This window comes from Pristis pectinata, chromosome 27 (assembly GCF_009764475.1).
Source record: "Pristis pectinata isolate sPriPec2 chromosome 27, sPriPec2.1.pri, whole genome shotgun sequence".
Lineage (NCBI taxonomy): Eukaryota > Metazoa > Chordata > Chondrichthyes > Rhinopristiformes > Pristidae > Pristis > Pristis pectinata.
This window is the reverse complement of record NC_067431.1, coordinates 30,953,498-30,979,458: the sequence shown is the minus strand read 5'-3', so window position 1 is coordinate 30,979,458 and position 25,961 is coordinate 30,953,498. Positions and strand designations below refer to the sequence as shown.

At 41.4% G+C, this 25,961-nt stretch overlaps 1 protein-coding gene across 6 annotated transcripts in view; it reads left to right on the top strand.

Moving 5' to 3' along the window:
- Positions 1–25,961, top strand: part of LOC127583741 (dixin-like) — a 115,005-nt gene that overhangs the window by 65,755 nt on the left and 23,289 nt on the right. For all 6 annotated transcript variants that reach the window (XM_052040035.1, XM_052040034.1, XM_052040036.1 and 3 more), the window contains 4 exons: positions 20,289–20,398; positions 23,201–23,352; positions 23,951–24,040; positions 24,143–24,196. In XM_052040035.1, the coding sequence (XP_051895995.1) occupies positions 20,289–20,398; positions 23,201–23,352; positions 23,951–24,040; positions 24,143–24,196 (406 nt within the window). The remainder of the gene's footprint in view (positions 1–20,288; positions 20,399–23,200; positions 23,353–23,950; positions 24,041–24,142; positions 24,197–25,961) is intronic.

Below are 25,961 nucleotides of genomic sequence, written 5' to 3'. Positions count from 1 at the left end.
CATTACAATTTTGCTGTTTGTGAGATCTTGTTGTGAGCAATTTATGCATTGCAATTTTTAACATGTTTCAATGGCTGTCATTCAGAAGTAAGTTACTGGCTACGATGTGATTAGGATCATTCTAAGTTTGTGAACGTTTGGCTCTATAAATGTACATTCTTTACTTTTTGTTGTCATTGCCTTGACTGAAACCAAAAGTTAAATATTTTTTGAAAATGTTTGCTAAACATTATTGATGTGGTTAAAAATAAGGTGGTGCTGTGGGACAAGTTAAATAAATATGTTTATTACGTGTTTGGTTTACTATTTTTAAACAAAGCAGGATTGTGTGGACATTATTGATTTTGCTTTTCTCATTCAGCTCCACAGTTGGGTGATAGACACAGGCTGTCTGTCTGTCTGGCCAGCCTCTGACGTCTCTCAGTTACTCCCACCTCAGTCACTGCCAAGTAAAACTGACTGCAGATGTGGCATCAAGCACTGAACTTTTATTGGAAATGTCTTCTGTGCTGTGTTATGCAGTTTTAAATTTGTTCTTTATGAGAGGAATTCTACTGATACTGAATATAGTCTAGTCTTCTAGCTTTAAGTCACCGTGGCATTTAATGTGCCAGATGTCTGGATATATCATTCCTTAAATATCTTGAGGCATATAATCTGGGTGAAGAGATGATGATCAAAGCATGAAGAATGTATTTTCTGACCAAGCAACTAGCTGAACCTATTAAAAATGATTTATTGTTTAAAAATGGTTGTCAGTAGCCCACAAGGTTGTGTACTGGAACTCTGTTACTGGAATAGCAATTGGAATTACTGTCTGTTTGCTTATAGTTCCCAGTAAAGCAAATTTCCTGACCCAGAGTGAATTTCAGAGTTTGGGATCTCCCCTACAAATAGTGACCTGTTACATGAACATCAAAGGTAGAAAAAGCAATGTGTCTGTTGTGTACTCTTTTAGATAGAGACTTGAGAGGTGAAACCGAGCCTTTAAGTAACAGTTCTTGTCATTGAACATTTGGTTGTATATTACTTTACATTATTTCTATGTTTTAAACAATATTAATGATAGAAATAGTGCTGCAGTCTTCGAATTATTCATGTATTCTTCTTCTCATGGGTTATACTTTGGAGCAACTAAAGCTTCTCTTGTTTTTTTCTTTACTAAGACAGTGACTCTTTTGTACCCTGGTCTGCACTGGTAGCTGGCTGTGTCATTGTTAAACAAAACAGCAAGCTAGCGAAGAATGCAAAATCAATAGAAGCCAATTCTGTTGTAGCACCGACCTCTATCAGAGTAAGTGTAAAGCTAGGATCAGAACTGCATAAACAATTTCAGTTCTTAAAAGAACTGTTTTATTGTGGAAAAGAAAAGTTGATTGAAAATCTTAATTTCAATGGATCCTTACCAGAGATGTAAACACTCTATCTCACAGTTCTGTGCCAGGTTCCACGTTACATTGTGTGGACTATAGCTGGCAATGTATTAATGTTGCACTAATTCTGTAAGCAGACTCCTTATAATGTTGATGGCATGGATTTGAGAATCATTGTAAAGTTTGATATCTGAGAGGGGTTCCCTTTTTTTTAATCTCGATGTGTTTTGTCAGTTGTCCTAGAATAAAGTGAGAGGTGTTATCTTTGGAGACACATTAGCTAGTATTGTATAGCATATTAAAATGGTGATCCACTTAGATCTGTTCAAGCTTTCTCACCGACTTTCTTCCCTGAAAAAGTTAAATTCTGAGGATATTAGTCATTCTTATCCAAGTGATCCTATTGATTTACACAAACACGAGTAAAAAGGAGACACAAGACTGAAAATGCTGTAATCTGGAGCAAAAAATAAACTGCTGGGGGAACTCAGTGGGTCAGGCAGCATCTGTGAGGGCAGAGGGATGGTCGATGTTTTGAGTCGAGACCCTGCATCAGGATGAGAGTGCAGAGGGGAGATGGCCAGTATAAAGAGGTGAGAGGGAGGGGTGAGGCAGGGGCTGGCAGGTGATAGGTGGAAACAAGTGAGGAGGGAGATGATGGACAGATAGGGCTGGGGGGGGTGGTGAGAGGTGGGGATGGGAGCCAGCAGCCGGTGGGTGATGGGTAGAGATAAGGAAAGTTCCATTTGCTCCCCTCTCCCCCGCTCCCCTTATTTGTCTCTGCAAGAAAAGTCGACCATCCCTCTGCCTCCACAGGTGCTGCTCAGCCCTCTGAGTTCCTCCAGCAGCTTGCTTTTTGTACAAGAAGAAATGAGCAGGAGTAGGCCACTCAGCCCCCAAGCCTGCCTCGAGATCATAGCTGGTCTGTCCTTGGCTTCATCTCCTCTTCTGTGCCAGTTCCCCCATGGCCCTCAATTCCCTGATCCTTCAAAGAATGACCTACTACCACTTTAAATACCCCCACAGCCTTCTGGGATAGAGAACTTCAGAGATTCACTACCCACTGCGAGTAGAATTTCCAGTGCATCATGAAAAACGAGCTTCTGTATCTTACTCAATGACCAGGGCATCATCGTTAGTTTTGTTCCTGTCCATTTCTATTCCCACCTTTGGATACCCGCCTATGATGTAGGGATCATTGGATGGCAATGGTTCCATTTCCTCCTCCTAACTTGGGAAGCCCAGTGGGAGCACAGTTATTAGGTACAGCATGGTGAGTTGGTGGTTTGCAAACTCTGAGTCTTGTTAATGATGACTTAAAACTCCTGGCTTGTTTCAAAGCTCATCTGGTTCACTGGTATCCTGCAGTGAGGAAATCTGCCTAGATATGACTCCAAATCCATTTGATTGTCTAATATCCTCTGAAATGGCTGAGCAAGCTAGGGATGCACAATTAATGTAAAGCCCAAAACCTCTAAAATGAACATAAACAGATCAATTTTAAAAAATGTACCTGTGCTTATTCATTAGTGATGGGTCACTGCTCATGTGGGTGTGGCTTTGTCTTAGGCATGGCATCTTGTATGTTACAGAAGGAAACTGTCAGGGGAAGTATCACCCCTGAGTTACTCTCATGTACTTCCATGCAGTGGGATGTTGAAGTCCAGGCATCATGTTGTTTAGTTGCCCCTTGGGCAGAGATATCAAATGGCATGGGAAAACTAAGAAAGGAATATAGAGGAAAATATGTTGACCTTTTAAAAATAATACCAAAATGTTTACAAATATCATCTATTGGCTAATCATAACAAATCTTCTGTCTCTCTGATAATACCTCTTCTGAAATTAACCTTTTTTTGGCTTGATTTAATTGTGCTTTTTATATTTTAAAATATAGCATTGAAAGTGTTAAATGGTTTGAACTAGATAATTTAGTAATGCATCCTGGTAACGTAGGATTACAATTTGAGTCAAAGTCTGCTGTTGAAACACACAAAATACGCTGCAGGAAAGTGCTTGGGGATCTCTTACCATTTGCTTCAAATTGATTGTGTATGTTCTGTATTCTAAAGCCACAGAAATCACCTCATTAGAGGTGGCAATAACATGATCAACATCAGTCGAGGACAAACACACTATATCCCATGTAATTGAGTAATCGGCTCCGATTAGTTTCAAGCTCCGCCCCTTCCCTTCACGTTGTGTTTTATTCCTGTAGTGTGAGGTAAATGAATAGTGACCGTTGTGCATTGCATATGTTTGACAATAGAGAAGGCTGAGGAATCGAGAGGCAGTACGTTTCAAATGCTGGCTTTTTAAGTCAAATGTTGAAAGAATCGGTTTCCAATTTTGAGTAGTTGTTTCCACAAACTGTTCTCTGGATTTAAGTGTGTGCCAAGATTATGGAGACTGGATATTCCAAGAAAAGAAACAGTTATATCTAAGGAAGTGGCTCAAAGCAGAAAAGGATCAAGCAAAATAAGCAGCATATTTTGAACACAAGCTTCTAGAGCTGGATTCTTGAAGAAACTGCTCCTCATTTTAAGCAGTCCTTTCTGATCGTGTTGTTGCTGGATGTACGTGTAACGTAGCAGGAGAGGCGTGGATAGGCTCTGTGGGTAAATGAAGAGTATAACTTGTTGTGAAGCTGAAGGTCAGAGGGGACAATGGGAGGACTACAAATCAAATGGTAGGAGCTTTTTAAATAACCAGAAACTGTACCATTGTAGCTGCAGTGTTTTTCATTCATCTCGATGCTCCGCTTATGACCAATTGTCAGTGTCTCTGCACAGATTTTTGGCAGCAATTAGAATTGGAAAAATGTTTGTTGAACTTCTACGGGAAAGAAAACCTGTGTATCTTTAGGCACGGAGATAAAAAGAAATGATGTTTTACCTGAAGTCCAGGTTAAGTGCTTCATAAGGCTTTCCATCTTAAAGGCATTAATCAAATAAATGATATGATTTGTATCTTGTCTGCAATAGTGGTGCCTCTGCTTATACATCGACCAGTTTAAAAGCTTTAAATCCTTCATCCGCATAAACCCTTACAAACATCTGAACAAAATGTCCCTTAGGCTGCATTAACCTACATTTAGATTTGAACTGTTAGTTTCCTCCTTTGCCCATACCCTTACCTTAAAGGAAAGGAAAATAATTTTCATTTAAAAAAATTGAAATAGGCATACATCATTATATTCTGTATTCAGTAAATGTTCACCACAGATTTGTGTTAGAAGCCATTTGGATCTCTTTCCCCTGCATACAATGAATGACCTGTATATTTACCAGTATCAGCTCTGATTTAGAAAACAAATATTGCAGGGTTTATTTTATGTGGGGTAATTTACTATTTATAAGTTGTTTGCATCACAAACTCCAAGTGGGAAAAGAACATTACGTTTTATAATGTTCCTGCTAAGTAGTTTCACTGAAGTCAGAAAGCTGCCTTCCCTTACTCAAACACTTCTATTTCCCTACTATATTACTGAAAGAAAAAACACCACATCTAGTAAGACGGATAATGATTTATTTGATTTATTTTGGGAATCAACTGAACAAAAAGTTGAATCAAATGTTGTCTGTCTCTTAATATTGGTCCATACGTGGTACTCTGACTCCCTTTCTGAGAAAATTGGAATTTGGAGTAGGGGGTTCAAAAAAGGGAGTAGAAGTATTAGCTGTGTCGACATATGGAATATTGTCTGCTTAATGCTTAGTTCCCTTTTTAATTCAATTTTTATTTTCTCATTTATTTTATAGAAAGGCGTACAGGTTAGGAAGATGTGGGCATGCTATGTTGGCGCTGGAAGCGTGGCGACTCTTGTGGGCTGCCCCCAGAATTTTACGCAAAAAGATGTACATTGAAACACACAGTGAAATACCTGTGACTAATAAAGATGTCTTACCTTATCTTAGATGGAGGTTTAAGATAAGATCTTTACTAGTCACATGTACATCGAAACACACAGTGAAATGCATCTTTTGCGTTGAGTGTTCTCGGGGCAGCCCACAAGTGTTGCCATGTTTCCAGTGCCAACATAGCATGCCCACAACTTCCTAACCCATACATTTTTTTTTGGAATGTGGGAGGAAACTGGAGCACCCGGAGGAAACCCACGCAGACACGTGGAGAACATACAAACTCCTTACAGACAGCGGCCGGAATTGAACCTAGGTTGCTGGCACTGCAATAGTGTTACTCTAACCAATACACTACCATTTGCAAGGAATTTGAATTGTGTAGTTGCTAATAATATTCATTTTATACAAATTTAAATTTTTGTTCAAATACTTAAATTTGTTTTTGGCATTGTCAATGTATCTTTCTGTCGATAACTTGCAATGACTTGTAATTGTTTTACTTGCTAAACCTGTTTCCATGATGCACATAGTTTTGGTGCTGTGGGTGCAGAAGTAGTCCCAGTGTTGCTGAGTGAGTTTTTGTAACAACAGGTACATCAGTCGCAGCATTGACATGGCCTTTGGCATGAGTGTGAGTTCCTGCTGGAAGGATGGCCAGAAGAAAGATATGAGCTCATACTGATTTGATGCCAGCTCTGCCAATGTGGAGCTCCAGGCTCCAGCTAACATCCTCTTCTAACCTCATCCAGCGGAATACATATTCTGCAGCAGGAAGAAACCACCTCTTCCCCTCACCCCCCCTCCCCCCCTCAATCCCCAATCATCTACCTTTCCTATAATGGGACCACAGGGGCAAGTGTGCCAGGTGTTGATGGACCTTTTCTGTTGCTGTCACATTTTGTGCTTCACTACGATACCGAATAGGCAAAAAATAAATATTCAAGACTCACCCAATTGCTGACAACTATCCATTAACACCCTTGATCATTCCTTTAACCCTGTCTTTTATGTGCCTTTGCCTTTTCAAAGCAGTGCTGCTCAAACAGTTGCAGAGTGGTTAGTGGAAGGTTGCTGAGTTTCAGTGTGAACACTGCTGACAGCCACGGAGGGTGATGTGTAAGCAGATCTGGTTTCAGGTGGCCCAGCTTTGGACTTGGCAATAAGTGACAGCAGTTCTGCATAGCCTGGTTGATGAGTAAAAGCATTCAGTAGTTGAGTAGCAGAGATGAGATATTGGATCCTGTCATCCTAAGAGAGGACATCTGTGATCCACAGAGCCATGACCAGTCCCCTAGGGAGCAATGTCTCAGCAGCTCGAGCGATCTGAGGGAATGCTGAAGGACTATATTACCCTGTAAGGTCCTTTGATGGCAGTATATTGAACTTGACTGGTGGCATCTGCTGCAGCCCCCAGATATGAATTGGCTTATGCTTCATTATAAATTGAAACATTGGCAAGTTCATTGTGTGTGAATGGAGTTGTCAGTGTTTGAAGTATGGAAAGAATGGGTTGCAGCCTCTTCAAAGCCCTGTTTAAAGTTGATTATGGGTTCTTCACACTCCTTAGCATTGTAGCTATTCATTCTGTAGGGTCCATCTGTGCACCAACTATTTTAACATGCTGATCCGTCAGGCTTCATTGGTAGGTTCCCCCATCAACTTCCTCATCTGAGTCCCCTGCAGCACAACTTGTAGGTGAAGCTGCTGTCAGGCAGTGGTAAAGTACAATACTGCAGATGCTGAAAATTTAAAATAAAAACAGAAAATGCTGGGATGGTGATTGGTCTGAAATGGTGATTGTTTCCCTCTCCACAGATCCTACCTGAGTATTTCTAGCATTTTCTGTTTGTATTGTCCTTGCATAAGTTGGTATTTGTTATTCTTCCCATCTGTTCTGACTGTTGCTTGTTTTGTGTGCCTGATGACACATCACATGCAGATCCTGTCTCTCGGCTAACCTCTGGGTTAGGTGAACTCTGCATCTAATCTGGTGCCTGTGACGATTACATCGAGTGGTGATCTTTCTCTATTGGTGTTAGCTACTCGAGATTGGTTGAGGACCCAGTGAACACCATGGCTACCCCTGGCCATGCACTGAAATCACCATCTAGAGCAGACGTCGCAGATTTATCGTGCTAACTGGGTCTGGCCCAACAGATGCAAGATGATCATGCATTGTGATCTCCTTGGTCGTTTTCAAGGCCTTTTCAAGTTAGCCTGCTAAAGATCATAGTTTGCCAAAAATGTATTCTTCCTGGAATCTATTGCCAGATTTGATCTCCTAACCCCTGTTTCTGTAATGACTTGAATATCTGACACGTGAAATTAATAATTTATTGATCTCTGTCTAAGGGTCACTATGGTTACCACTAATGTTATGAGTGGCACAATAATACTTGTACATAATCTTCACTGCATTTGTGCTACAACTTCTTTGTTTTTCTTTTTTTGCATTATTAATCATATTAAAAGTACAAGTTTTTACTTGATATTTTAAAATAAAGCCACAGAAGCAACTTAACATTATTCAGCACCATAAATAGATTACCACATGTTGAGAAAGAATCAATACTTCATGGGGAAGTTGCGTACACAAGAACTACTATATCTCATCAAGCTCAATGCACGTGGTGTCCATTTGCTTACTTATGTTTATTTTCCCTGTCAGCTCCTAAACTGAATCCCATCATTGGGTGTTGCGTCATTTACTCGGGCACAGACAGGACCTTCTGTAGCATGACCTATTCTGACTGGCTGGTCAGAGGGGCTCTTCTGGTCTTCCAGTCCTTGACCTCACTTGAATGCCCTGATTGCACACAAAGCTCCATTCAACTGTCTAACAGAAAACCTTAATGGTCCTCGATGATAGCAAGTAAATTATTTTTATTATGTAGTTTAAAGTAAATTACTGTGAACTATATTTGACTGAAGATGATAACATTCAAATTTCTGATTTTAGCTGTTTGTTGCTGGAGTATACACATTTTAATGTTTACTTGAATAACTGTCACAATGTATGAGTTAACATCTCCAAAGCAATTTGTCAAATGCAGTGAAGCATTAACAAGTTGCTCTATCAGTCGACTCGAAGTTGTTTCCATGGGTGAAAAAAACCTTCTGGTGCTTCTTACTCAAGGGGTAATTTCTTTGGTTTAAGCATAAACAGTGCCTGATTTTGAGCAACTTAACCACAAGGACCACCACACTGATACTCAGCTACTTGATGTCCATACTGGTGCATTTCACTCAATTTTTGATGAAAATTAGGAGACGTACAAAAAGTGGCAAACCTGATACTGCCTGTTTTACACCATCACCCAAAATTAAAATCTTAACACAATACATTCCTCTTCATCAGTTCTCCATATTGAGTTAATTTTTGAGTTTTGGGGGTGGGGGGGTGCAGTGGTGGGGGAGTTGATTGCAAAGGAAGAGTCAACCCTGCCTTTCCAGGAAAAAATAAGTAGCATATTGTGAATACATTCACTTAAGATGTCAGTAAGGGTCCCTGGCCAAATTAGATGTCAGGCGCTATTTCAATGACACATGAGAGGTGACTGTTGATATTGGGCAGTTATGCTGCTTACTTCTCAGGGCCATGCGTATTCCAGCAAACCCAAAACACAAATAGGCCCTGGAGAGTGGTAAAAGTTGGGGATGGATTGGGGTGTAAGGGTAAGACAAGGCCAGCGGCAGCCTGCAGAAATGTTTGCAATTTCTCTTTATTTTGGGTTCACTTGTTGAAATAGTCACTGAATTTGAAACTAGTGCAGTAAAGTTTCATTATGACCCTTGAATGAAGCTTTGAGCCAAAGTAGAAATAGTTCTCCACAAGAGGAAAGTAAATTCACAGATGAGGTATCCTAGAGGCACTCCATAGTTCTTGTGTAAATGGAAGCCAACATTGGCAAAGGCTTCAGAACAGCTTGAATACTTGCTGTGAAGATCGGACCTGATGATTGTAACATAAAGGATGATTGAGACGGGGAGGTCAGGGTAAAGATATATAAAATGAAATTTGCAAGTTGTTTGCACTCCCCCATATAGTATCTAGGGTTGGGTGCAATATATTTGCCTTTTCTTTACTGTTGAGTTTTTCTTTGTTTATTCAGAGACAACCAGTATTTTTACACTGGTGTTTCTGTTGTATTTTTGTCTAGTTGTATCGATCTCTGCAGGTACTCTGGCAGTGGCTGAGGTTACAATTTCATACCCAGAAATACACATACTTGGGTTAGTTTAGTGAAGACTCAAGACGTTTGTTAAATGGGTCACTGAACATGACAGATTTTCCTGCTGTTTTGCAGTCTAGTATCACAAAGGAGTTCTGGTTAGAGCTCAGGAGTTTTGCAATACTGAGGGGGGGGGGGGTGGGGAAGAAAGCTTTCAGTGAACCGATTTGCATTACAAAAAGATCACTAAGGCATCATCAGCACCAACCCATAGGCCAGAAGCTAGTTATTTTCTGATTTATTGTTAAGCAGCCTTTCTGGGGGAAAAAAAAGGGTCACACATTGGATCTGTGTGCCTTGGGCTCTGTGAGAAAGAGATTACATGACTGTAGCTGACTTCCCAAAATGTCCCTTTTATAAATAGATATTAATTTTGACACTTGTTTCATAGGTGGTCTTAGTTTTAGTGATTTGATGCCTTTTGCTGCTCATTAAGTAATGACATACTTAACACTGCTCCCAACCCCTAGTTTAGAGACTGTTCGTTTTCATTTAGCCCCAGCCTGAAAAGAATATTAATCCCATCTTCCAGCACTTGGTCTGTGGCCTTCTATGCCAGGCAATTTAAGTGGTTGTCTAGACATATCTTAACTGCTGTCAGTGACTCTCCTTTCACCACTCTCTCGACAGTTCCAGGTACTCACTGCACTCTGGGTGAAGAAGGTCCCTCTCAGATTCCCCCTATATCTCTTACCACTTACCTTAAAACTATGTCTACTAGTTTTATCTCTCTCTGATATGGGGAATAGTTTCCTGCAGTCTCCCCTATCTATACCCCTCATAATTTTGCATACCTCATCGTGTCCCCTCTTAACCTCCTTCGCTCCAGGGAGAACAGACCCCACCTCTCCTGTCACTCCTCATAACTGAACTGCTCTGTCCCAAACGACATCCTGGTGAATCTCCTCTGCATCCTCTCATAGAGTCATAGAGCAAAACAGCACAGATTCAGGCCCTTCAGCCCAATGAGTCCATGCCAAACATGGTGCCCACCCATCTAGTCCCAATTTCCTGCATTTGGCCCATATCCCTCTAAGCCCTGCCCCTCCATATACCTATCCAAGTGCTTCTTAAATGATGCTATTGTATCTGCCTTAACCACTTCCTCTGGCAGCTTGTTCCATATACTCACCACCTTCTGCGTGAAAAAGCTGCCCCTCAGCTCCCTTTGAAATCTTTCCCCTCTCACCCTAAATCTGTGTTCCCTAGTTCATGACTCCCATACCCTGGGGAAATGACTATTACCATCCACCTTATCTATGCCCCACATGATTTTTTAAACCTCTAAGATCACCCCTCATTCTCCTACACTCCAAGGAATAAAGACCTAGCCGGCTCAACCTCTCCGTATAACTCAGGCCCTCTAGTCCTGGCAACATCCTCGTAATTCCTTTCTGTACTCTTTCCAATTTAAACACATCTTTCCTATAACAAGGTGACCAAATCTATACACAGTAATAAGTCCATGGCTATCACATCTTTCCTATAGTGTGGTCAGAAGAACTGCATGTTGTACTCCGGTTGAGGTTTGACCAATGTTTTATAAAGCTGGAGCATAACCTCCCTGCTTTTGTATTCAGTGCCTTGACTAATGAAGGCTAATATCTCATAAGCCTTGTTAGTCACATTATCTACCTATGCTGCCATCTTCAAGGATCTTTAGACATGTACACCAATGTCCTCTCTGTTTCTCAATGCTTCCTAGGACTCTATAATTTATGGTGTATGTCTGAGCCTCAATGGTACTCCCAAAATGCATCAACTCATATTTTATCAGGTTTAAACTCCATCTGGCATTTCTCAGCCCATTTCACTGGCACATCGATATCACCGTGTAGCCTAATACCACTCTCCACATTCTCAACTGCTCCACTAATCTTCATGTTATCTGCAAACTTGCTGATCCACATCCAAGTCATTCACATTTTTTCCAAACAGCAAGCATCCCAGCTCTGATCCCTGTGGAACACCACTAATCACAGGCATCTGATCACACAAACACTCCTCTACTATCACCCTTTGTCTCCTATTGCCAAGCCAGTTTTGGATCCAGTTTACCATTGGCCCTGGATCCCATGGGTCCTATTCCTTTGGACCAGTCTTCCATGTGAGACCTGGTGGAAACTAACATAAGGACACTAACATGAGTCTACTTTGAGCACCCATCTTCAAAGCTGGCATGTTATATTTGATCCTCGTACCCTGCCTGATTATAAAAGAAAGATTAAGTTAATATAGAGTATTTTGCCAATTCTTTCCCGTCCACCATCAACCCCAATCATTCACTCACTTTTTCCTCCCCTGGTGATGCCAGTGGTGCTCTGAGTCAAGGGAATTATTCAGCTCCTTCTGTCTCATTACAAAAGTGAAACTGGCAAACTTTCTGAAATAATCGTCAGATGGTCCAAAATAAGATTTAAATTTTGTGCTGTTGGTTGATCTCTTTTCTGTTCATTTCACTTGTGGAAAAGAATTATGATTTCTATCCCTTTCACATTGATGCGATCACGAAGAATGCATGCCAGCAGCTCTACTTCATAAGGAGTTTGAGGAGATTTGGTATGTCACCAAAGACTCATGCAAATTTTTATAGATGTACGGTGGAGAGCATTCTGACTGGTTGCATCACAGCCTGGTATGGAGGCTCCAATGCACAGGATCGCAAGAGGCTGCAGAGGGTTGTAGACTCAGCCAGCTCCAGCACAGGCACAACCCTCCCCATCATCGAGGACATCTTCAAGAGGTGGTGCCTCAAAAAGGTGGCATCTATCACTAAAGACCCTCACCATCCGGGGCATGCCCTCTTCTAATTACTACCATCAGGGAGGAGGTACAGGAGCCTGAAGACTCTCACTCAATAATTTAGGAACAGCTTCTTCCCCTCCATCATCAGTTTTCTGAACAGTCCATAAACCCATGAACACTACCTTGTTATTCCTTTTTTTATTGCACTATTTATCTATTTTGTCATTTAAGTAATTGTGTGACTGCACTGAACTGCTGCCGCAAAACAACAAATTTCACATCGTATAAGTCAGTGATAATGAACCTGATTCTGATTCATCTATATAAATCAAAATTTAAGCTGAGTCAGGTGCTTAGGAAATTGAGTTTCTACTTCAGATGCTGACTAATCTGCTGCACTTTCCATGAATGTATTCTCCTATCGTATGTCTGTTGCACCATGGAAAAGCAGTGTTCATCAGCCAACTCCGTGTTTACATCACAAAAACCACTTCCTTATCCCAGTGGAAGAATTCTAGTGGGTCTCTAATTCCTTTGCTGCTGGGATAAAGGGAGCAGCTCAAATATGCTGTTCTAGTGAGTGCTTCAGTGCAGGCTTTTGTCAGTGACGGTGCCCAGAAAATGGAGAAGGAGAAAGGAAACTAAAATCAATTGAAATATGGTGAGTTAAAAAGAGGGAGAAAGTTGATGGTTAAACATCTGAATGGAAATTAAAATGTGTTTTTTGGATTTTGGAGTTTGAAAAATTTGCTTTTCATTTTCAGTTGGAATATTCTCTGGGTAAGAGAGTTCATCTCCCAAATAAAGTTGCTGTGGAAATAACGGACAATTATAGGAGGTTAAAGTTAAAACATCATTATTTTGTTCACTGTTTGTGTTTTCTTTCCCATTTTAAAAACAGCTTGAATTCTGTATGAAATTTATAAAAAATCTGTGTAATTGTTAATGAATTACTTATGGTTTGAAATCCCATTTCATTATTTAAAGATGAGGTGCTTTTATATGTTTAAATAGGTCTTCTGTGTCTAAGCTGCAACTTCTTATTTCCACCGCTAAACAAGGATTATGCAGAATGTACATGGGCAAGGTCTTGAATGAATACTTCTCATCTGTATCCACCATGGAGAACGACGTGGAGGATAGTGAGTTCAAGGAGGAGTACGTTGACATGCTGGAGCATGTCAATATTAAGAAGATAGAAGTGTTAGAGGTCTTAGAAGGCTCAATGGTGGATAAATTCCCAGGGCCAGATGAGATCTATCCCAGAACACTATGGGCAGTAGATGTTGTCTATAGGCCTTCATTAAGACATTTGACAAGGTCCTGCATGGCAGGCTGGTCCAAGAGGTTGAGGCATGTGGAATCCAAGGTCAGCTGGCATGTTGGATCCAAAGTTGACTTGATCAGAATCAGGTTTATTATCACTGACATATGATGTGAAATTTGTTGTTTGGCGACAGCAGTACAGTGCAAAGACATAAAAATCTATAAATTACAAAAATAAATAGTGCAAAAAAAAAAGGAATAATGAGGCAGTGTTCATGGATCATTCAGAAATCTGATGACAGAGGGGAAGAAGCCGTTCCTGAATCATTGAGCTTGGGTCTTCAGGCTCCTGTACCTCCTCCCTGATGGTGGTAACAAGAAGAGTGGCATGTCTCGGATGGTGAGGGTCCTCAGTGATGGATGCCGCATTCTTGAGGCACCACCTCTTGAAGATGTCCTTGATGGTGAGGAAGGTTGTGCTGGTGATGGAGCTGGCTGAGTCTATAACCCTGTGCAGCCTCCTTCAGTCCTGTTCATTGGAGGTTTCATACCAGGCTGTGATGCAACCAGTCAGAATGCTCTCCACTGTACATCTATAGAAATTTATAAGAGTCTTTGGTGATGTACCAAATCTCCTTAGACTCCTAACGAAGTAGAGCCGCTGGCATGCCTTCTTCTTGATTGCATCAATGTGTTGGGCCCAGGATGGATCCTCTGAGATGTTGACATCCAGGAACTTGAAGCTGCTCACCCTTTCCACTGCTGACCCCTCAACGAGGACAGGTGTGTGTTCTTCCAACTTCCCCTTCCTGAAGTCCACAATCGCTGATGTTGAGTGCGAGGTTGTTGTTGTGACACCACTCAACCAGCTGATCTACCTCACTCCCATAAACAACCTCATCACCATCTGAGATTCTGCCAACAGGTGTCATCGGTGAATTTATAGATGGTGTTTGAACTGTGCTTAGCCACACAGTCATGAGTATAGAGTGAGTAGAACAGTGGGCTAAGCATGCATCCCTGAGGTGCGCCTGTGTTGGTTGTCAGGAAGGGGGAGATACTATTGACATTCCCTACAAGGAAGTCAAGGATTCAGTTGCAGAGGGAGGTACAGAGGCCTAGGTTTGAAGCTTGTTGATTAGTACTGAGGGAATGATGGTGTTGAACGCTGACCTGTAATCGATAAACAGCAGCCTGATGTATGTTTTGCTGTTGTCCAGGTGCTTCCAAAGCTGAGTGGAGAGCCAGTGAGACTGTGTCCACTGTAGAACTGTTGTGGCAGTAGGCAAATTGCAGCAGGTCCAGGTTCTTGCTCAGGCAGGAGTTATTTCTAGCCATAACCAACCTCTTGAAGCACTTCATCACAGTAGATGTGACTGCTACCAGGCTGTGGTCATTGAAGCAGCTCACCCTGCTCTTCTTGGGCACCGCCCTTTTGAAGCAGGTGGGAACCTCCAGCTGCAGCAGTGAGAGGTTGAAGATGTCCTTGAACACCCTCATGAAGGATGTTCGAACGTTGGACTCTGAGACAGAGATCACAGGGTTGCCAGAAGCTGTGGGGATTCGCCCAGGTGTCGTGTTATTCGCCCCTTCAAAGCGTGCATACAACGTGTTGAGCTCATCGGGGAGTAAAGCATCACTGCTGTTTATGCTGTTAGGTTTCGCCTTATAGGAAGTAATGGCATACAAACCCTGCCACAGTTGTTGTGTGTCTGATTGTGTCTCTAGTCTCACTCAGGATTGCCTTTTCGTTCTTGCAATGGCCTTCCGTAGGTCATACCTGGACTTCTTGTAGGGTTCTGGATCACCAGTCTCGAACGCCATAGATTTAGTCCTCAGCAGATGGCAAATCTTTTGGTTCATCCAGGGCTTCTGGTTTGGGAAAACTCGGTATGTTCTTGAAGGCACACACTCGTCCACGCGGGTCTTGATGAAGTCGGTGATGGCTGTGGCATATTCATTCAGATCTGAATATGAATCCCTGAATATGGTCCAGTCCACCAATTCAAAGCAGTCCTATAAATGCTCCTCCACCTCTCTTGACCAGACCTTCATGGTCATCAATACTGGTGCTGTGGTCCTCAGTCTCTGCCTATATGTTGGGAGTAGAAGTACAGGCAGGTGATTGGACTTGCTAAAGTGTGGGCATGGGCTGGCACGGTAGGCATTCTTGATGGTTGTGTAACAGTGATTGAGTGTGTTGGCTCCTCTGATTCTGCAGGTGACGTGTTGGTGGTAGTTGGTCAGAGAGTTTTTCAAGCTGGCCTGGTTGACGTACCCCACAATGATCAGGAAGGCATCAGGGTGCGCTGTCTCATGATTGCTGATCACCGTGCTCAGCTCCTCCAGTGCCAGCTTGAAGTTTGCCAGGGGTGGAATGTACACTGCTACCAGGTTGACGGTGGAGAACTCCCTTGGCAGGTAAAACGGATGATACTTGATTGCCAGATGTTCTAGATGATAGGCATGGGTAGTGGTGGAAAGATCATTTTCTGATTGGAAGTCTGTGACCAGTGGTGTACCATTGGGATCCGTGCTGGGACCCTAGCTGTTTGTGATATAAACAACTTGTATGTGAATGTAGGAGGAATGATTAGTAAGTTTGAGATTGACACAAAAATTGGTGATATTGTCTATAGCAAAGAAGGTTGTCTAAGGCTACAGCAGGATATAGGTTAGTTTGAAAGTTGGGTGCAGCATTGGCAGATGGAGTTTAATCCCAACAAATGTGAGATGATGTATTTTGAGAAGTCAAATAGGGGTAGGCTGTATACAGTAAATAGTAGGGAACTGTGGAATGTTGACGAACAGAGGGACCTGGGGGTCCAAGTCTGTTGGTCCCTGAGCGTGGCAACACTGCTGGATAGGGTGGTGAAGAAGGCATATGATATGCTTGCTTTCAGAGGTCATGGCATAGAACATAAGAGTTGGGCTGTTATATTACAACTTTACAAAACACTGGTTCAGTGGGATTTGGAGTATTGTGTGCAGTTCTGATCACCATGCTATAGAAAGGATATGACTATGCTGGAGAAAGTGCAGAGGAGATTGGAATGGAAGAATTTAGTTATGGGGAGAGATTGGATAGGCTGTTTTTTTTTCCCTGAAGTGAAAGAGGCTGAAGGGTGACCTAATAGAAGTATATCAGATTATTAGAGGCATAGGTAGGATAGATATGCAAAATCTTTTTCCCATGGTAGGGGTATCAAAATCGAGAGGGCATAGATTTAAGGTGAGAGGAAGGAATTTTAAAGGGGATCTGAGGAATGAGTTTTTTTGTTACACAGAGAGTGGTTGATATCTGGAATATGCTGAGGAGGTAGTGAAATCAGATATGGTTCCTATGTTTGAGGCATTTAGACAGACACTTGAATTGGCAAGGTGTGGAAAGATACACAAGCAAGTGGGATTAGTGTAGGTGGGCAAAAAGGTTGCCATTGACGTGGTGAACTGAAGGGCCCATTTCTGCTGTGGGACTCTATGTATGGCACAAAAATCGGCCAGCTAGCCCAACCAATCCATTCAGTCCAACTGGTCAGGTGCAGCAATAATGCTGGGGAATTTTTGCTGCACTTGAGCCTCCTGCCTTCTTTCCTCATCTAAATCTATCAGTGTAAACCTCTGTTCCTTTCCTCCTTTTGCTTGCTCGCCTTCCCTTAAATGCATCTATATACATGTATATGGATCGTAGTTTCTGCTGAGTATTTTTTTGATGCAGGTACTGTGCAGATTTTTTTCCTCGTTTTTCACTTTTCTAACCCTCCTGGCACCAGTGTTTCAAACAACATGCCTTTTCAAGGGGGTGTGATGTGGGAAATGGAAATAGAGTTTTACTAATTCCACTCTTTGTTAAAGGGTTTAAATGAGTATTTAGCAAAGTGAGTCTCGATTAACTTTTCTTACCAGTGTGCAAGAGTGAATGTGAAAGTGTGAATGAAAAGAAATCATTCAATCTGTCAAATTTCCTCAGTAATAAATGTCACCTTATCCCACCAAAGGTCATCGCTGGGAACTGTCGGTGTTGGAAATTGTGCCTCTGAGCAGTTCCCAGAGACTGCATGTTGTATTTATATTTCACAACATTCAAATGTTTCCATTTTAAGAAAATGTTGCTTAGGCAAGTTGTAGGACCAGTAGGAAATGTAAATCATATATTTCAAGACTGTAAGCTGGCAGTAAAGGAAAAGTGAGCTTTTTTTTAACAAATACCAGTCCTTGTCTCTCATGCTAAAGTTTCTAACCCATATGTTTAGGAGACAAATCACCTATTGCAGTTCTTAATTTATGCTGTACAAACTTTTCCACTTACTTTGGCACACGAGTAAGGGAGGACCTTTCATTAGTCAAAATATTTGTGGAAAATCTATTAGTACTGCAATAAACCAGTAGCCAATGATAGCAAGTTGCTGTGTGCATGAAGCTGATGCAATGTCATGGATTTACTTAACAGAATGTGACCATGCTGGTAAGGAGGTGTCATGTGTTGCCCTGAGAAGATAGAGGCAGATTGGGGTTTGATGCAATTGAATGGATTATTCGACCATTTCAAAGGACGATTAAGAGTCAGCAGTGTGACTGTGGGACTGGAATCGCCTATAAACCAGATTGATTAAGGACAGCATGCTGTCATCCATAAAGCACATGGACAACCCAGCGATTTTAATCTACTGTTCCATGGTTACCTTTACTAATGCCGTCTTTTTATTTCCAGATTTCTTCCGAACAAAAGCACCCTAAAATTCTGTAACTAACCTGGTGGGAATGGGATTAGTATTTCAGGCCTGAATTGTTACTTTAAGGGAGAATTTCACTTCAAGTGATCTTTTTACCAGTTTTGCCTAGTTTTGTTCTTTTGAATTCTTGATTCATGATGGGACATGAGTACATTGATTCCAAAGTATGTGAGCCTACACAATAAGTGCCTGTTTGTTCTGCCTTGAGAATATCACACAGAGGTTTTCTTCATCTTTATACAGAATTAGTTTTCCAATGGCAGTTGCTGGATTATCTTTTCCACGGCCAAATCAAAGGGTCCAAAAATAAATTGTAGTGCATTGACTTCTCAGTGGACATGAATTCAGTTAGTACAGACCAGAGGTGGGAAACAAGGATCTTCTGGTTTATATGGATGAGTTACTTGCTGTCTTTACCAATCTACTAATTGGGGAAGCTTCCTTTCAAGAGTTTGGCCCATGATAAAGTGAAGTCTTGAATTTGACCTCCAAAGGAATGTGCTGTTTAGAACCTTTTAAGATTCAGTTTATGATGTGCTGAAAGAAATGGTAATAAGATAACCAGTGGAGGAAAACACAGCTGGTGCACTGGAGGGAAAACTGTGATAGATTGAAGCAGTTGATCTTTTTGTTTTTGCATCTGAGCAGAGCAAGAAGTTGAGAAGGTCTGTTATGTCTATAATTTTAAACCTATACTTTATGATCTGGTTATAATCTCCAGACAAACAGTCTAGAATAGATCAAAAGTTGAGATGGCTGTTGCTACTAGCTAACATTTCTAAGTTATTTTCACACTGCTGTGCTATTCAGTGAGTTATTCTTGTGAGGAATTGAACTACTGGAGCAGGGATGTCGCAGTTTGCCTCTCTACTACACCCTCTCTGTGCTGAATTAATTCTCCAGGGAAGCAATGGCAGATCATAGAATTGATCTCTCTCACACAGAGTAAAGGAGGGAGAAGTGTTAGCTGCGTTATTGATAGCCATCATCTTTGTTGCAAGTACATATCCAGGTGTCCTCTCCTCCTTATAAAATAAATTCAACTGACTCAGTACCAACACCCACAATTGAAAAATGGGCTCAAAAAAGAAGCTAAAAGTAACTCAGATCAGTGGAACTCCCCTGCATTGAAACATCAATACCTTTGTTGTTGGAACAGGAGAAAATCAGAGATTAGAAAAGCTGAATTTGGTCAAATTTTATTGCTGATTTTTCTTACCTCCTTTTACATTGAAGTTTTAGCAAATTATCCCTGCTTCTTTTATTTAAAAAGGCATTAAGTTACCATGGGTTGGTGGGCAGTGGAATAGTGTGGTTTTACTGAGCTGCTTGGCAAGTCTGGGGTGAAGATTGGGCTACTTGATCTGATCTGAAAGAGATTGAAGCAAATCACGAACGCAGATGTGGATGTTGCATGCTTGTAGGGTTAACCCCAAATGTGATTGTTTGTATGTGTTAACAAATAGGCTGCAGAGATGCTTTATAGAAGGAAAATCGTCCTTAAAATGAGTGTCTTTATGTTCTGCCTGGAGAGTATCATGCAAGAGGTTTCCCTCATCTTTATACAGAATTAATTTTCCAGTAGCAATTGCGTACCTAATCCAAGGGTCTGAAACTCGAGTAAAATAGTACTACGGCCTTGTTTTAAGGATGGAGGTTAAGATTTCCTGTAATATGTATGTCAAAAATATGACCATAAGCATTTCATAAAAATATATTCTTGATTTTTCAGCAGCTACTAAAAATACTGAAAAATAGTATGGAGCTTCTTGTTTCATTGTAGAGTGGACATATGGTTTGAATGTAGTCTTGAAGTTATAACGAAGGTAACATTGGACTTGTACATTTCGGCTTAATAACCCTGAACAGACCCCAACGATAGAAAAACTTGAATGATTCTTTGTGTGTTTTTGTATCTTGACACAATTGATTATATTGAAATTTTAGAGTATACATTATTATATCCAGTATGTAGTTTTATAATTTCAGATGATTTTAGTTTCACGTTAACCAACAACACTGGTGGAGTTGGAACTTACAGTTTCTCTTGCAACTAAAGTGCTTTGTCTTTTTCAGTGTCAGTTCAGCAAGTCCAACAAACAGTGCAAAGCCAGAATCTGTTTCCAGTCAATTGGATGAAGGATTGGATTTATCTTCCCAAAAAGAGGAATGGGAATCCAGGCCTGGTAAATTGAATTTAACTATCTTATACTTAAGCAGGATGTCCTTAATACTCAGCACCTTAATATCCTTAATTCCCAGCTGCTTTCAGGAATTTCTGTCTGCCGAATTGAGATTATTTGTCTGTGGGTGGAAATTCACCTTGGGCAGTGATTCTCAGCAGGTTGAGCCACGTTGGCCACCTGTGATGCACCTTGCTCCAGGTTCAGATCCATTGATGATGGATAATATACAATATCATTAATTTTATAAAAGCTTACCAAGATGAATTTTCAATTCTGACTGGGGCCCTCTGAGATTATGAAAATGAAGATAAATTTAAAAAGAAGAAATTGGTAAACAAGGGAGTGTAAACACCTGGCAATTCGGGCTGAGGTAGTGGTGCTGTGTTGTAACTGGGTTTCAGAAGGCCAGCTGAAAGGCAAGTGATGCAGAGGCAACTCTCTGCTGGTTTGTTAGATGCGAGTGTGGGCATATCACCATGTTTGCAGTATCTCGTGAAATACGTGACTTAATCATATTAAGGATAGCTCAGGAGTACAGCAGCTTCAGTTCTCTCCTGGGTGTGTTGGCACAGCTAGAGTGATAGTAGGCACTGCGGTTAATATCAGCAGTCTGGCGTCAGCCAGGGAGAAGGTGCTCAACATTCATCAAAGGCAGCTGCACTGAAAACTTTTTCATTTTCATTTGGTGAGGACATAATTAGGTTCAGCTGCAATGTAATTTCTTCACATGGAGTGCAGCTCCACAAGGGAAAGAAACACCATGGATATCTTCCCCACTCAATCCTCCTTGTAAATATATTGCCCTTTCCACATCCGGCATGTCCCCTTTGACACTCACCAACTTTTATCGATGCACCATAGAAAGCATCCTATCCAGATGCATCATGGCTTGGTACGGCAACTGCTCTGCCCGTGACCACAAAAAACTGCAAGAGTCGTGGACGCAGCCCAGCACATCATGGAAACCAGCCTCCCCTCTTTGGACTCTACTTTTCACTGTGTCAGAAAAGAGGCCAACATAATCAAAGACCCCACCCACCCTGGACATTCTCTCTTCTCCCCCCTCCCATCGGGCAGAAGATACAAAAGCCTGAAAGCACGTACCACCAGGCTCAAGGACAGCTTCTATCCCGCTGTTATAAGACTATTGAATGGTCCCCTAGTATGATAAGATGGACTCAACCTCAGAATCTATCTTGTTATGGCCTTGCACCTTATTGTCTACCTGCACTGTACTTTCTCTGTAACTGTAACACTATACGTTTTATTGTTTTTTTTCCCTTGTACCACCTTGATAGACCAATGTAGTGAAATGATCTGCATGGATGACATGCAAAACAAAGTTTTTCACTGTACCTTGGTACATGTGACAATAATAAACCAATTACCAACCACATTGTCAATGGTTTGAATCCTGCAACTGCCTGCCAAAAGCATTTATCAGAAGGATTGCATTGATGTAAGGTGGCTCGCTATCACCTTCTCAAGGGCAGTTACGCTGGGCAACAAACGATGGTCTTGTCAGTGATGCCCATGCCCTATGTGAATTTTAAGACAAGTCTTACAAACAAGAATGGTCTGAATTTCAAAGAGAGGTGACCTGCCCATGCTCATTGCTCCCCTACCAAGGACCCCATTTAACTGGAACATCTGCTAGCAAGGCTCCAACCCAGTCAGTGAGGCCTGGTGAAGAGCAGGACCCTCCAGACCACTTTTTCAGCTGGCTATGTTGTGCCCTTGGAAGAGCAGGACCCTCCAGACCACTTTTTCAGCTGGCTATGTTGTGCCCTTGGCTGAACCTAGCCTAGGTTGTGCTCTAGGCTGTCAAACAGCATCAATGGGTCTGATTAAAAAAATGTTCAGAAGTATTGAAAAACTATGGTAAATTAATCACACTATTTTAAAAATTAAAGTTTTTTTTATACAAACACTAGAATATACTTCATAATAAGTAAATAATTTGTCCCTGATTCAGTGAACTGAAAGCTGCCTGTCCCTTGCAGCCTTTGCTATCCATTGAAATGAAGTCATAGACACACACCAGCTCCATCTGGTGGAGATTCTGTGGGCAGTTTTTACCAGCTGAGGAGGTGGGAAACTGCAGGAAGTTGGTGCTGCACTGCTGGATTCCTAGAAGTGGGGAGGACCTCTTGGGAAGTTCAGGACTCTGTGTTTGTGCAAGCTAATGGGGCGGTTGTGGACCTCTCGATGCTGCAATTCTAAGCAGAACTATTGGCAATTTTCAGGATAATCTGGGTCAATGGGTTAATTGGCTAATTAAATTGATTTTTTTGTTGTTGATTAAGGGACCAATATCAAAACAGGAATATGGCAAAAATAAAGTTGGCTTTATGGCAAGAAAAAATGAATCCATGATACAATCGGATATAAAAATATTTTTTAAGTATTTTTGGAAGAAAGTTCGTAAAGGTTGCTGAATTAAAAGATCAGGACATAGCTTGTGATTAAGTATTGAATTCCTATGCACATCCTTACTTGGCCATACTGAAGTATAAATGGTCAATATTTCAATGGGGTATTTAACACTGGTTGAATAAAATCCACAATCTCAAGTGACTCTCTCCTGACCTTGCTTTAAACTGGTAACTTGGTTGGTGGTGGTCCTTCTGTAAGCTGAAGTGGAAATGATTCAACGCATGATATTTTCATTTGGAAAGGACAGGAAAATACATTTAAAGAATGGTATTCCATTTGTGGTCTGCACTATCTGCAGGGGATCTTTATTTTGATAGCTAAGATTGTAATAACAAATATGTTCCACTGATAATCTCTCTCTGGCAGAAGACAATATTGAATCTCCATGGATGTCTACAAATTCTGGAAAATCCCACGTGAATGACAGTCACTCCCTTTGGGAGGATCAATTACTAGATCAGCAGGACCAGTTGGGGAAGGAGATGGAGGAAGCCAGGAAGATGATTTCCATCCTGCAAGTATGAAGTTTTATTTAGGCATTTGGGGGTGGGGTGGAATGTTTATTTTGTAATACTGATTGGTGATCTAGGATGGCTAAAATAATTTTAAAATACAAAATATCATCGCATTGAGGTACTGGACCATGTTCAAAACATAAATGTCACCAAGGCAAGTTGTGTCAATGAATGTAATTTATCGGGTGAATTTACTATTGCCTTTCAGTTACCAGGCACTCGTTTATTCTGGCCTTTGTGTAACTCTAGCTACTGGAGTGTAACCAATACTGAGGAAACACTAAACACAACTGTGCTTGGCAAGTTGAAGGCTAATTTTATTGAATTCTAAAGGATATTAAACTTCTGGGGTGATTTTTCGTGTACTTTAGACAGGTTGATTTTCATAATATTCTCTTGTGGCAGTGGAATTGCTTATTTAGCTCATTTCGTGTTACAAGATATATTGTACTGGTTCCCCTATTTTTGCTTCCCAGAGTGAGCAGACTGTAATTGTGTGGTAATTGCTGTAGAAATCTAAAACTCACTCTTTGTGAATTTACCTAGTTGAGTACCTTTGTTATGTGAAACCATGTTTTATTTCTGCTGCATTTGTTGCCAGGGGTTACTACTGAATGGTTCACTTCCTGAAGATGAACAGGAAGGATCATTTCCACTGAGCGAGCAAGGAGCCTGTGCAGAAGAGCAACTGGTACCTGTTGTTTTATAACTAGTTATACAACAGAATGTTTGGTCTGTATAACTTTTTGTTTGCTTGAATAAACAGTTGACAGTAAATTCTTATCTAAATCAGGTCATCATCAAGAGTCGTCTAGACCTAAGCATGGATGAATGCCAAGAGTTAAAGGTACAAAGAATGGCTACTTTTGTACTAGTTCAGAAGTGTTGGAGTTTAGTGTCGCCGTCCATTGCTGTGATGTTTCTTTTAACCAAACAGGTTCTACAAATGTGGGAGTAATTTTAGCTCCCAACAATGGTTCGATTTGAACCACCAGCTTAAATTGTTGTAGTCCTTCTGGTGAAGGTGTTCCCACACAGCTGGTGGGTGGGGAGTTTCAGGGATTAGAATGAGCAACAATGAAGGACTTGCAGAATATTGTCGAGTCTGGATGATGTGCAGGCTGGAGGGAATCTGTGCCCTAAGGATGTGCTGTGCCAGGACTTTAAATACATCCAATCGACTCTGACATTCATTTAAAATTACTAAAAAGAAAGTGAACAATTAAAAGCAAATCAAAAATTAATAAAAAGAAAGATTTAAATAAAACTTGTAAAAACACTTTTCAATAATTACAAAGCATATAATCACTTCAAAAAAATTGTAAGTCATCTTATCTTTGCCCTCCTTCTCAGTGCTTCCTCTGAATAGATGCACTGTTCCTATCCCAAGTTCAGGTACCTTCTTAGCACAACTGCTGAGGAATTTAGCAAGCTTGTGCTTCACTGCCGGCTCCACGTAGGGTCCAACATTGAAGTGGGGCTGGGACATCATCTGTGGAGTTCGACCAGCTAGATCTCTGAGTTCAGGATAGAACATGATCTTCCTGATACGGACAGTAGATTTTGATAGTTCATATAACGTAAGAAGCAGGAGTTAGGCCAAGAGCCCCAGACTTGTCATTCAATAAGGTTGTAACTGATTGTGCCTCAACTACTTCCCGGCCTGTTGTTCTCTGTATTCCCTGTCTCCTTGGTGTCCAAAAATGTATTGCCCACAGACTTGGATGTACTCTGACCTAATGTCCAAGTCCAAATCTTCTCAACTCTCTGCATTTAAAGATTATCTCAGTCCACGTTGGCAGACCTCAGCACTGGGCTAGAAATTACTGGGAAATGCAGATGGTACAAAGCTAGGGGGGAAAGTGAGCTGAGAGGAGGACACACCATCTTCGGAAGGACAGGGGGGGGATTTCATGTAAAGGTGATTGGAATACACAGGTATGGAAGTGTTGCTGAGGTTGTCCAGAGCTTTGGAGTATAGTGTGCATTTGTTCCCACATTGTTCTCTATCTGCCACCTTCTTGCTCACTGGCTTTACCTCCTCTGCTCTTTTGCAGACTGTGTCCTCTTATTGGCTCACTCCCCCAACCCCTCCAGCTTTTCATCACCTGCACTTCCCAGTAATTTCTAGCCCAGAGGTGAGGTATACTACAGGCCATAGATTGATTCTAAGTCCTGGTCACCACATTCTAGGAAGGGAGGGTGCGGAGGAGATCCATGAAAATGTTGCTGGGACAGGAAAATTATAGTTTTGAGGAAAGATTGGATACATTAGAGTTATTTTCTTTGGAATAACAACAGAAAAGTAATCAGAAAAGAAAATTAGTCATCAGGGAGACTTCCTGATGACTACACCTGCGAGAAGTATATCCGGTTACAGCTCCTTACAGACCATGTTGGGGAGCTGGAGCTGGATGAACTCCGGATCATTCGGGAAACTGAGAAGATGATGGACAGGAGTTACCGGGATGCAGTTACGTCCAGGTTGCAGGATGCAGGTAGCTGGGTGACCATCAGGGGAGGGAAAGGGGATAGGCAGTCAGTGCAGGGTACCCCTCTGGTCATTCCCCCCCCCCCCAAAATAAGTGTATCACTATGAATAGCATTGGGGG